Consider the following 12,719-nt stretch of genomic DNA (forward strand, 5'->3'; position numbering starts at 1 on the left):
TATAAAGTTTTAAGACCACTGCAGTAGATTATCATTTTATTATTTGTACTCTTTGTACAATGGGTTGTACTTTCAGACTAAGGGCATTTCAAGACATTTGCGCAGAAAAACATATTTAGGTTGGATTTCTTGCTTGGGAATCATACGGACAAGACAGATGGCCTACACAGCCTCTATGAGGAAGTGATGTATGTAGCCTGTCGTGCTGCATGGTATGACTACTGCAGCAAATGCACTCATTATTGCGCCATCCTCTGTCAACCTTGGTTGATTTAAGGATTCATATGAGCTTGCTACTCCATAAGATTCGGTCAGAAGAAGAAGGAGGAAAACTAATTTGAATAACTAGGTACAGTGTGTATGGGGGTCTCTGAGACATTGGGCAACCTTTTTATCTCTATATATCTCTTAGACTCTTTATGCAAGGTGAAAAGCAGCTAACTGAGAGGGAAGAATATTGGTGAATGGTACTGTACTCTTTAAACTGATTACAATTGTGCATTTGCACTATTTTTTCTAACACTATACTGTTTTCTGTTTTTTTTGCTCTTTTTTTCATCATACAGATTTGGTCATCCCAGAAGACATTATATGTAAGGATCATCTAGCAGAATATGCCAGGCAGGTGCCCTCTTTGCTGACACTCTTAAGCAGACTAAAACCATTTGCAGTGAGAGACCCCCTCCTAGATAGTAGAGGAGAGCCTTTCACAGAGGAGAGCATCTTCAGGTACGTCTGACAAAATATGTTTGAAATTATTACATTTTTGTGTTGAGATAAAACTAATTTCTGAAAGACACTTCTAGCCACAGATTTCTCACCCTTTGACTATTCCACAGGCATTAAACTGGATCCAGAAACTTTTCAGCAATACTTCTGTGTGCCGGAAGGTGGCACTTTGCGGCTCCTCTTTGACGCTCCTAAAATGATGAACTCCAGCGCACTGACATCAGTTCCTTTCTTTCCATGTCTCTAGATGTAAATCCGGATGTTCTCTTGGCTCTCAGTGACTACCTTATTTTGATTTTTTCTTCAAATTGTCAACAGTGTGCAAGGATGTCACCCCCTTAGACAACAAGTTTTAAGCCCTGTAAGGACTGTTGCATGCAGATGTCTGTGACCGATCCTCACCCGGTTTGCCTGTAGTGTCTGGGGTCGGGCGATGACTCCAAGACCTACAGAGAGTACGCATCAATGAACCTGAAGGCTATCAGCGAACATGAGGCGAAGCTTTATGTCACCAAGCACAAAAAGACGCAATGCCGGTACCTCCCCAAGATACGCTCCAAATCCAAATCTCGATCCTGTTCCTGTTCCCATTCCCAGAGTCCACAGACCCCCTCTGAAGGCCGGTCTTCATGGTGCTCCAAGTCCTCTAGTAAGCATAAAAAATCACAAGAAGGCAAAGTGAAGTTCTGTTCTTTCGCACCATTCCCACTCACCCGGGTGGCGCCCACAATTCAGTTCCTGCTCCTGAAGTCTGTCGACTTCAGAGCTGATTCTGCAATCAGTTCTGCATAACCTAAGTTTCACTGGGCCTTCAGCCATGTTGCACCAGATTGAAGAGTTCCACGCAGCTATGCTCCGGTTCTACAGATATCTACTGACTCCCTCTGGCGTGCCAAGGAGCCAAGAGGCATTCAACCTGGATTAACGCCAGCGGGTTCACCCTTCACATCAGATGAACACTCTGACCCACTTGTACAAGCTGGGAGTGGGCTTGATACAGCCCCTTTCTCGCCTCCGGGCCCAGCCACAGAAGAATCTACCTCCGTAGGGTGGCTGAAGTTCTTGACCTCCATCTCCCCATCATTTGAGCTGCCCCACAGCTGTCTTTTATGGCTTCTCACCATCAAAACTGTGTTAATGGTTGCCATCTCCTCCACAAGGCAAGTGGGTGAGCTTCAGGCTCTGTGTGCTCATCCACCATACACCACCTTATTTCCTGGTTCTGCAAACTAGGGAATCCTTTCTGCCAAAAATTGTGATGCTGTTCCACAACAGTGAAACCATCACCCTGCCGGCACTCTATGCTCTGCCTAACCCCTCTAAGGAGGAGGGGAGACTTGGTTGCTTAGACCCCAAAAGAGCACTGAACTTCCACATCGATCATACTAAAGACCACCGGTTGGACAATCAGCTGTTTGTGTGGTTCACCAAAGTAAAACAAAAGAAAAAAGGCAAGCCTGCACAGAAGCGTACCATCTCACGTACCATCTCATCATCATCTCTGCATCAAGATCTGCTAATCATTGGCAAAGGAGCAGCCTCCAGAAGAACTGTGAGCCCACTCCACAAGGGCCAAAGCTGCTACCACTGTGTTGACACATGATGCCCCTTCCCTAAACATTTCCCCGACAGCCATGTGGCTGTCCCTCCATACTTTCACAAAGCGCTATTGTGTGGAAAGCCAAGACCCCCGAGAAGGGCATTTTGCCCACTCGGTCTTGCAGGACTTACTGTTTTTCCTCCATACACACCCCTCCTCCCATTATCCATTGCTATGGTATCTATTCAAAAGATGAGGAATCTGTGGCTAGTAGTCTCTATCAGAAGAACATGTTACTTACCATTAGTAACACTCCTTCTGGTAGAGACTCTATATAGCCGCAGATTCCTCTCCGACCCTCCTATCCTCCCCATTCTTTGTTTGGACTGTACCCATTATTAAGATTCTTAGTCTAAGAATATGCACACTGTCTACCAATTTGCTTTTGTGGCGCCACGTCTGGAGTTGTAACCAGTCTCAAAAGCACCTAACGGCAGAGGGCAGGAGGGGCTCCTATATAGCCCCCTCACGGTATTTCCGGAGTGGATTGGCATCAGTGTAGAGCTCCAAGACATCACCTTCCGGTGCGTAGAAGAATTGCTGAAAAGTTTCCCGATCTAGTCTAATGCCTGCTGAATATTCAAAAGGTGAGGAATCTGTAACTAGATAGAATTTCTTACAGAAATAGCATTACCAAAGGTAAGGAACTTGTCCTTCAAGGCTGTACATAGTAGAGTGCATATTATGTTGTTTTGCTGGCGTCTTTTAAAACATGCACTACAGACGAAATGTTCTGTTGGTGATGTTCTCTGAAGAAAATCATTGGGCCATTGTGTTATAGATCTGGAGGGTGGCAGATGTTTGGTTGCTGGAGCCTTGATTGGTGCCTGGGGAGGTGGAGGCTTAAGGGGCTTGCTGCACATGAACAGGCGTGCAGCGTCAGTGTTTGGTGTCAACTCCCACCCACTAGCAGGGAAATCTGTTTCAATGACTGGTGTCCCCGGTGCATGTGTGGTCTTTTGTGGAAACATCAGTGTATGATGGCGCAAGGCATGGCCAGGCAGCATCGGTTTTGGGTCCAAACTCCCGCCCCTGCACAGGTAAGTCTGTTTAATTTGCCCACTGCCATACCTGGTGTCCAGGGTGCATGTATAAGTGCATATGTGACTTAAAGCAGCAGCATTTTTATGCAACACACCAGGTCTATGCCACATAACATATAGATTGATTATGACACTGAGAGAGGACTCACAACCTGTTAGAGAGAGAAGGTCGATGTTATGTTATGTTACTTTACATTGTGGTATGTTATGTTATTCAGGGATCTCCAACCTGTTCTGTAATAAGAGCTACTTATGTCAGTGAAAACCTTCCGAGCTACTAATATTATTGAGATGCACTGGTAACCACATAAGGCAAGATTACATTAGTGGCCACCATATGCAAGTATTGCAGCAGTGATTACCTCATTGAATCAGTCATGGTTGCCAGCAGTAATGTAAAAAATGCTTTGTCAATGAGGAATGCCTCTACATGTGTAATACATAACAACCATAGCTGCAATGCCCCTAGCAACAAATTAATTATATTAGTAATAAGGTTCCTCAAAATGAATGTTTTTTAGTCCCTCAAATATCAGCTTTAAATTTATTTTGAAAATACAAATACTTTGCCTCAAAAATCGACTTATGAGTTCTGAAAATACACACATTTTCATCTAGGATACACGCTTTTCAATTTTGGTATACATGTATTAAATTGACCAAGCAAAAACTGCTAATTGAGTTTAGTGGGCTGTGCGAAGAGAGGCCGCAAACTACTTGTTGGAGAAGCGTGTGCTATGACATGCTATGTTATATTATTTTAAATTCTTGTACTATTTACACTATGTAAGGAATTATCTCTAGGCGCAGCCCTCAGGAGGATAGTGTTGGGTAATGATGGAAGAGAGTTCCAAGGAGGCAGACAGAACATTGATGAGTCTCTCGTTTCTAAGCTATTGTCAAGGCATGTCTATGAGGTGTTCTTCAGTTTTAAGGTGCACTTGATTAAGCCCAAATTCCCAACAATAATGGTAAACTTGCACTTTAAAAAAAAAATATTGGCTCTCATACAGATAAAGAAATTTATAAATATATATCTAAATTCAATATTTAGAACTTGAACTGAAAAAGAGACTACAGCAACGACTACAAGAACTATGCCAGAAACCTACTTACCATCTGCAAAGGCAAGAGCAACCCCAGCCATGTTTTAGCCTCGCTTGGCCTCCTAACTGAACCCAAGAAGTTGGGAAAACCACCAAACATCATTTGTTCTGGGACAAGAAAAATATTTGATTATTGTTCCTGCACAGGTTGGCACAGTGAAGCGAGAAAGCACATCAAACCACATTTCAGCGTGGCACAGTATAACAAAAGTCAAATGAGTTCTGAATATTGTTCAGAATGTTTACAAGCTGAGTTCCGCACTCCATGTTCAATTATTTTCCTACTAAAGTTTCTGATGCAGAAAATCTATCTTTTAATTAAGAAAGTGTTGTAGCGGAATGTCCTAGACGCTACTGGAACAAATGTATTCTTGCCATTTCCTTTGGGAAAAAAAATGGATCTGAATCAGGATTTCCAATTGATTCTAACCCCAAATGACACCAAATCTGTGATTTAAGAAGGACAAATTCAGATTGCTGGTGCTCCACCTAATTTACCCTTAGTTATATCAAGGCCATTGGATGCACGCACCAAACTTGTTAGACAGATATCTTGGCATTCAGATTATCAGAAAGCACAAGAAGATTCTGCTTTTCAAAATCAGCTCTAACACTATAGCATTTCAGGGTCCATAACGTTTCTGGGACTTTAAAAAACGTTCCCCTGTCAATCGTCGAGTCTGCAGCATGTGTTGCTCTATAATCCCACTTGCCCAGCCCGGCCCTGAATGTCCATACCTTGTCTTCATCATCCTATAACCAACCGAGCCTAAATGAGGAATGACAACTGCTGTTATACAGCTCCTCAGCCATAGCTTGTCTTTACTATTTAACTTCCCTAAGCATATATGGATTACGTTTGGAGAAATACTCATCCTTTTGGTGAGTGAGCTGTTCCATTTCCCAGTGTCCTGCACATGAATCGTGCTTGGAATTTGTGAAGATGCAAAAATGTATTGAAGATCTTGAGTCCCAGTCTTTGTTTCAGTGTAGACAACTCACTTCAAATCCCCATAAGAACTTCAGTGGGACATATGTTATGTATAACAATCTTTCCTGGAAGACATGCCTGGGCAAGGCCTTCATCACTGAAACTAGATGCCCGTGTGACACCCCCGTGAAAAGAATAGTTAATTTCAAGTTTATTTGTTTGATATATTGCAGACTAGGCAAAACAAACTTTACAATCATCACACAAAATAAAAATTCCATAAAAGGTCAAAAAGAATCAGCAGTGCTATGCATCTAAAAAGATGTGGACACAGATTACAAAGTTACAACATAATTTAGCTAGAAGCTTGAATAAAAAACAAAACTAACCCATTCTATTCTAAAAATAATATAAATAAAAGATTTCAAAATATCTACCCACCTACTATATACTACATAATATCTATCAGTTATTAGCAAGATGCCACACTAATAAACTTCTATCAAGATTTCAGGTTAATTTCTAATTGAGTTCATTTTACAATTTTCCATTTACCATCTTTCTAATTTAGACAAGAAGTGCCAACACCAGAATTCTGTAATTATACCATATTCATTTCTAGTAAGGTGCAAAATGCAATTGCTTATAGCTTATTTTTAAGTTAAAGCAGCAGTAACCGAGTTCTACTGAGTAGTAATATAGAGAGAATTTCAAATAGTGTGCCTCATGCAATTTTTTATAAAACATGATTATATTGTAACTTCTCTATCTTCTTTAACCTCTCTGCTCTTCAAGACATTTATCAATTGCAACACCCTCAATACAACCTAATTAAAAGTTTTAAAATATTGCAAAACAGAAAAACAAGGCTTTATGAGAAAATGCAAAGTGCCAAGTGCTAACTCCTCATATTCAGTTACTGTAGTAATATCCCGGAACTTTACATAGCTATTATACTTTGTGGTGCAAAGGGCTACGCTTATGAGTATACTATTTTAAATAGGCAACTGTATCCATCAAAGCATCAAAAAATAAACTGAATCCATAACAGAGTCTTATGTTGTCACATCTCTGCACTAAAATCATCAGTTCCTTTTCTTGGCGAATCTGCAGTTCTCTATAAATAGAGAGCAATATTTTTTTCTTTCTTGACCAAACGTTGTGCAAAGTACAATCAACTGTGAAAGTAACTGCGCGTTCAGTTGGCAAAACGGACATATTTTTGGTGTTCCATTCATAATCAGATGATTTTCAATTGACGGCTTTCACTTTATAAAAGCCAAAACTTGGCCCAGTCTAAGCTTCAGCATCCATCTTATTACAGTAGACCTTTTTATTTGTTTGAAGTACAATTTTAAATCAAATGTATAATCTGTAGCCAAAAGGTGAGCAAGTTGAGGTCTTTCACTAGAATCTTCTAAATCCGTTGTCTTAGCTTCTGATCTGCACCTTTTTTATTACTTATTAATTACCCACCTTTGCTACTGTATCAGTATCTGGGTCACCCAATAGTTTTTTCATGTTATCCATCCATGAGGTTTGTTTTTTGAGTTGTAGATGCTGTTTAATCAATTGCACTCGCAAACTTTTTGCCACTTTCGACATACCATACTAGTAGTTCAGTACTTTCTGCTATCTGAAACTTCATTAGGTCAAGATTAAATCTTAGTGTACTAGTCACTGAACCTCTCGGTCACCCAAGTTATTATTTCCAAATATTAGGTTCTATTCTTTTAATTTGTTTTATGCATTGTGCAGGAATAATTTCACATCCATCCAACAATATATTAGTTATTTTTGCATCACAGGCCTCCCGGAGAACTTCAATTTATCTGTGATTTAGTGCTGAGTCCATCTTCTTTAGTGTTCCTGCCACTACTTTTGCTCTCTGTTCCTGTTGATCAATGTGTGATTTGGAGTTTATATTGAACTTAAAAACCAGTCCTAAATACCTATACTCAGGCACAATTTCCAATTGTTCACTCCTAAGCCATCCGTGCACTTTATATTTCCGATTCGTATGGTTTGAGAATGTCATTATTTTTGATTCTGAGACATTAATAATTAGATCATGTACTCTTTTACAGTATTCTGCAAAGGCATTTAATTGCCCTTGTGTGCCATCTGGGATGAGGTCCAATAGAACTGTGTCATCAGTATAAAAAATTGATGAGATGGGTTCGCTACCCAATTTTGGAGAGGATGAACGGGTGTGGCTTAATGCCTCAGAAACATTTGCAATATATATATATAGAAAAGAGGAGATGTACCAACATACAACCTTGGCGTAACCCATTTTGCGTGTACATTTTTCGAGTCAGGGATCCATTATTTACAACTACCACTCTCTGCTGGCACCATCATGTAGTTTAATTATCAGTTTCAGTAAGGCTGGTGAGATGTTTTGGTTTAGCATATTTCCCCAATAGCCTGTCACGATTTATGGTGTCAAATCCTGTAGATAGATCAATGTTCATTGCATAAATCAGTACCCTCTTCTTAACAATATAGTCCTCTACAATTAATTTTAAGGCAAAACACCCATCCACCATAGATTAGCCTTTCCTGAAACCCAGCTGGGTCATGAGTAAAACCGTGTATTTTCTGACCCATTTGTCTAAGGATTGCAGCAGATGCTTAGCATGTATTTTGCTGGGTATGTCCAGTAGTGTGCACATACAATACTTTTTAGGTGATAATTGTACACTTCTTTATATAGGAACCCTTCTGTTGCCATTCCAAGACTTTGGGATATTATGACCCTTAATTATGGCTGCAATGACTGGGGTTAGAAATAGTGTCCATTACCTGGGTGCGGAATTCAATATGTCAGCACATACCTCATCTGGGCCTTGGGCCTGTGAAATTCTCAAGCTTTTGATGATTAACTCAACTTCTTTTACAGGTGTATTAAGTCTTCCACATCAGATTGAGTAATAAGATACTCTTGTGTTTTTCATAAACAGCAGTGTGCTTTGGTTGTTTTTGCTCCTATGTTGTCCTCCTTAGAGCTCTGGTATATAGTTGAATAGAAAACCTTGTGCTTGTTTGGAAACAAAACTCTTCTTGTGTTCTAGATAGCATTGATAGCTCATAGACTTCAACACATTACTACTGCAACTTACTACTAACTGTGCAAAGACTTGTTAGGGCTCTCTCTCCCTCCTCCTTTCTTTTGCCCTCTCTCTCTCACGCTCTCTGATTCTTTCTCTGTCTCTCTTTCTTTGTCACAATTATAGTAAAATGCCTCATGTAGAAAGGGTCAATAAAAAAGTTTAGTGAAGGTAGTACACTTCCTAGTAGACAAGAAGGACTCCAACAAAAAGCTGTGCCATGCCTTTAGACAACTAAATGAGTGTATTCAAACATAATGATTTCAATGATTTTTTATTTATAAAGTTTTATATAGCATGAGTATGACTCATGAGGGTATCAGAGCGCTTTACAAATGATCGGAAGGAAGAAACAGGAAAAGTAAACAGCAACATAATCAAGAGAGAATACAGAATATAGTGTCTCACAAATTTAGGAACGATACCTCCACAAGACCAAGCTTTTAGACATTAGACAAGATCCAACATTTGAATAGTAATCATGGGTGTAGGCACTGGGTCATATTGTGTGAATTAGAGCAGAAAATCGTTCATAATTATTACTTTAACTTCTTTTTTGAATGATGCAGTTAAGGGGATCAATCTGATATCAGGTGGTAGGAGTTCCAAATTCTCGGGGCAATACCCGAGAACGGTCTGTTACAAGTTTTCTTTTTATGGAATTTCTGTTGTTTCAGCAACATTGTGCTGATGCTTCTAAAGGATTTGCATCCACCGGATAACTTTTATTTTTGTGCCAAGTACCTTGGGGTGTTGTAATGTAAGATTTTATAGGTCACGCAGGCAATTGTTAACTGAATCCTTGGCTCATATGGGAGCCATTTCGTGGATTTTAGATCTGTAGTGATGTATTTGTTTCTTTTGTTCCTGGGAAAAGCCTGGCAGCGGAGTTAAGAGAGGCCCTTAGAGGAGCCAACTTAGATCAAGGAAGTCCACATAGGGGTGCACTTCCATAGTCCAACTTGGGAATAACTATGGCTTGAACAGCTGCTTTGAATTCATCAGTGGGGAGGAAAGGTTTTAATTTCCTTAAGATGTTCATTTGGTAGTACGCTCTTTTGGTGGTGGTACTGATGTGCTCCTGCATGTTCAGGTTCTTGTCAAGTGTTATTCCCAGTGATCTTGTTGAATCTATAATGCATGGTGAGCAGTTAGGAGCCGTTAGTTCCTTCATCCATAATTTGATCTCGGGAGAAGGTTTGGGTGGGTCTTTAAGGAGGCATTCCGTCGAAGGCGTGGCTGGCAAGATGGCCATGTAGGACGTCTTTTTCGGAGCTCTGTCCCAACTCGGTAGCATCCGGTATTATCCTGCGGTGCTTTTGAAGCACCGACCTCACTCCACACATCGGCCTGATCCGGAGTGTTCTCCGGTTAAGGAACTGAGCACCGGGAAGAAGTAGATTAGGCGCAGGAAGTGCTGAAAGTTGTGCGTCCCTGGGACATGAGCAAGCGGAAAGGTCCCCCAGTGGGGAGGAGGGTGTGCATGGGGAGCCTTCCCTTCGTGGCTCGCAGCCGTTAGGCCGCGAACGCAGGAGACAGCGGTAAAAAGAACAGCTGACCCCCGAAATACAGTGAGCCTTTCATTGGAGGGCGGAGATCCATTGGTGCACACCTGGCTCAACGTCTGGGCCTGAGGGGAGGTCGGCGCCCAGCCCTTGAAGATTCTGCTGGTGACGGTGCGAGAAGCATAGTCCTGGAGGGTGGGTGTGCCAAGCCCCCCTGATCCTGGTGGCTGGGTGATGCACTGAAAGGCCAAATTGGAAGAGGAATTCCCCGGTGGCGAAGATGCAGGCTCTGGAGAAGATCTGCCTAATACATCCACATTTTCTGGGCCGGGGAGACTGGGGACGATAGGAGATGTAGCAGCAGTCCAGCAGAGTAATAGAGGCTTAACTGTTGGAAGGCGGGCACAGACTGGATCGGTGATACCACCAGGTAAAGGGCTGAGAGCTGAGGGCGACCGGGGCCTGGGAAGAGTTTTGTGTGGAGCACTTTGTCACGAGGCGACCCGGTGTCTGTATTGGCCGGCCCGGGGGGCGGTGTGACATTATCGCTCAAAATGGTTAAAGATAAAGGCACCAGAGCGCAATCTCATAAGATATCAAATTATGCGCAACCTCTCCTCCAGCACCCTAATCAGAGGTAGGCGCGACACAAAGGTGGAGTCGAGATGGCGCGAGGGGAAGAACAAAGGGATCCCTCCTAAATGATATTCTGTTGGCCGTCTGGACTGCGAGGAACAAGATGGTGTCCAGGATCGATGCAATGGCGATCGATGTCAACCTCCTCAGATGTGACCTACGTAAGGTCTCAGACAAGGTCACCACGACAGAACAAAACATGGATGCACTCCAAATGAAGGTTAGGTCCCTGCAGGAAACATTTATGGAGCTTTAAAGGAACACAACCAAGTTAGATGAACGTGCCGAGGACCAGGTAAGGCGCTCACGGAGACACAATCTGCGATTTGTGGGATTCCCGGAGTGGGCGGAGAGCCCCTCTGCAGAGCTGTTCCTGGAGTGCTGGATAATGAAAGTGCAGACACCGGGCAAGCCATCCAAGTTCTTTAATACTGAGAGAGCGCACAGGGCGCTGGTCCCTCCCCCACATCCAGGGGCCCCCCCGAGAGCCATCATAGCCCGATTCTTTTAGGGATCAAGACATGTTCCTACAGTCCACTCGTGCCAGATCCGACCTGCACTATGAAGGGCATCACATTGCGATCTTCCTGGACTACACACAAAGAGTGCAGGATCAGTGGCGCACCTTCCTGGCGGTCAAGAAATGCCTAAGGGAGGCCGGGATGAAATACAGCCTTCTCTATCCAGCCAAGCTCTGAATCGAACACAAAGGCAGGACTCTATTTTTTGGATCAGCTGAGGAGGCCTCGGACTGGATGGACGCCACGGGGAACTCGGAGACCGCAGTCCAACCCAAGATCATTCACGGATTCTAGGGACACCATGGGGAGACAGCGTAGACCGTCTGAAGGAACAGGACATAAGGACTCAAATGACCCTGGAAGAGTTCAAGTGTGTGAGGACGGTACCCTACAGGTGGTGGACAGATTGCTGAACTCTGACCTAATCTCGTCAGAGGTTATCCCGGACACTAATGTTGACTGCGATTCAAGGGAGAATGGAGAGTGCTCGTTCGGGGTTCGGGGTTCTGAACACTCTGAAAAGTGACTGTACAGAGGTTTAATACAAATGCTTGTTTTCTCCTATTTCTCTTTTGGGTAATTTGTGAGGAATACATTATATACATACACTCCGGATGGGAGGGGATGTGCCCCTCAATAGCGGCTAGGACCCGTTCGGGAAGCTGGAGGCTTCGGTCTCGCACCCCGTCGAGTGCCCAGGCACTTGCATAGCACTTATGTCAAAGATCCTGTGCAGTACTTTCTTATGACATCATTAATCTTTGTAATTTAAATGTGGGTAGTGCTGCAAGATATGAATATGTTGCTCGAGAATTCAGAGAGGGGCGGTTTAGGGCGGAGGATGGGATTGTTCGCTCTCTACGATGGTGGAAGGGATAGTCCTGGTACACTGCCCAGCAGGTGGGGGAGTTGCGGGTGTTCAAATTGTTCTATTTGTTCTTTTTGGTTTTCAGGGAAGTTTAAGGGATACATGTCTGGCTGGTAGTTTTCTAAAGTGCGCTCAATTTAACATTGATATGAACGGAAAAGTGGTACCAACTTTGTGATCTCATGGCTCCTTCTCTAACCAAGCTTCTTACCTGGAACATCCAAGGGATGGCAATGCTGAAAAAGTGTAGAAGAGTGCAAGCCTATCTGAGACGGTATAAAATTGGTATAGTGGGCTTACAGGAGACACACGTCTGGGGTGACGCGTTACCATATATTCGCTGCAGATGGCGGGGACAGCTATATGCCACTTCATACTCGTGATTCGCACGGAGTGTGGATGGCCCCGGGGATTCCCTTCCAACATATGCATCACGTGCTTGATCCGGAGGGGCGATACGTGATCCTACATAGTAGGCTTGATGGAGATGAGATATTTATCATAAATGTATATGCCTCTAATTCAGTCGTACATAACTTTTTTTATGACGTAATGTTTGCAGCGACGCCCTACCTGTGCGGAGACATAGTCCTCTTTGGGGACGTCAACTGTGTAATGGATGGGATGCTGGACCATAAGCCTCCCCAGATGGGTACCAAACCGGGAA

At 43.0% G+C, this 12,719-nt stretch overlaps 1 protein-coding gene across 1 annotated transcript in view; it reads left to right on the forward strand.

Annotated features, from left to right (window-relative positions):
- The window catches only part of SHOC1 (shortage in chiasmata 1), a 1,571,389-nt gene that overhangs the window by 125,463 nt on the left and 1,433,207 nt on the right, over positions 1-12,719 (forward strand). The window contains exon 6 of the mRNA XM_085643056.1: positions 567-729. Within this exon, the coding sequence (XP_085499182.1) occupies positions 567-729 (163 nt within the window). The remainder of the gene's footprint in view (positions 1-566; positions 730-12,719) is intronic.

The sequence above is a fragment of the Triturus cristatus genome, chromosome 2_2, assembly GCF_964204655.1.
Source record: "Triturus cristatus chromosome 2_2, aTriCri1.1, whole genome shotgun sequence".
In the NCBI taxonomy this organism is placed as follows: Eukaryota; Metazoa; Chordata; class Amphibia; order Caudata; family Salamandridae; genus Triturus; species Triturus cristatus.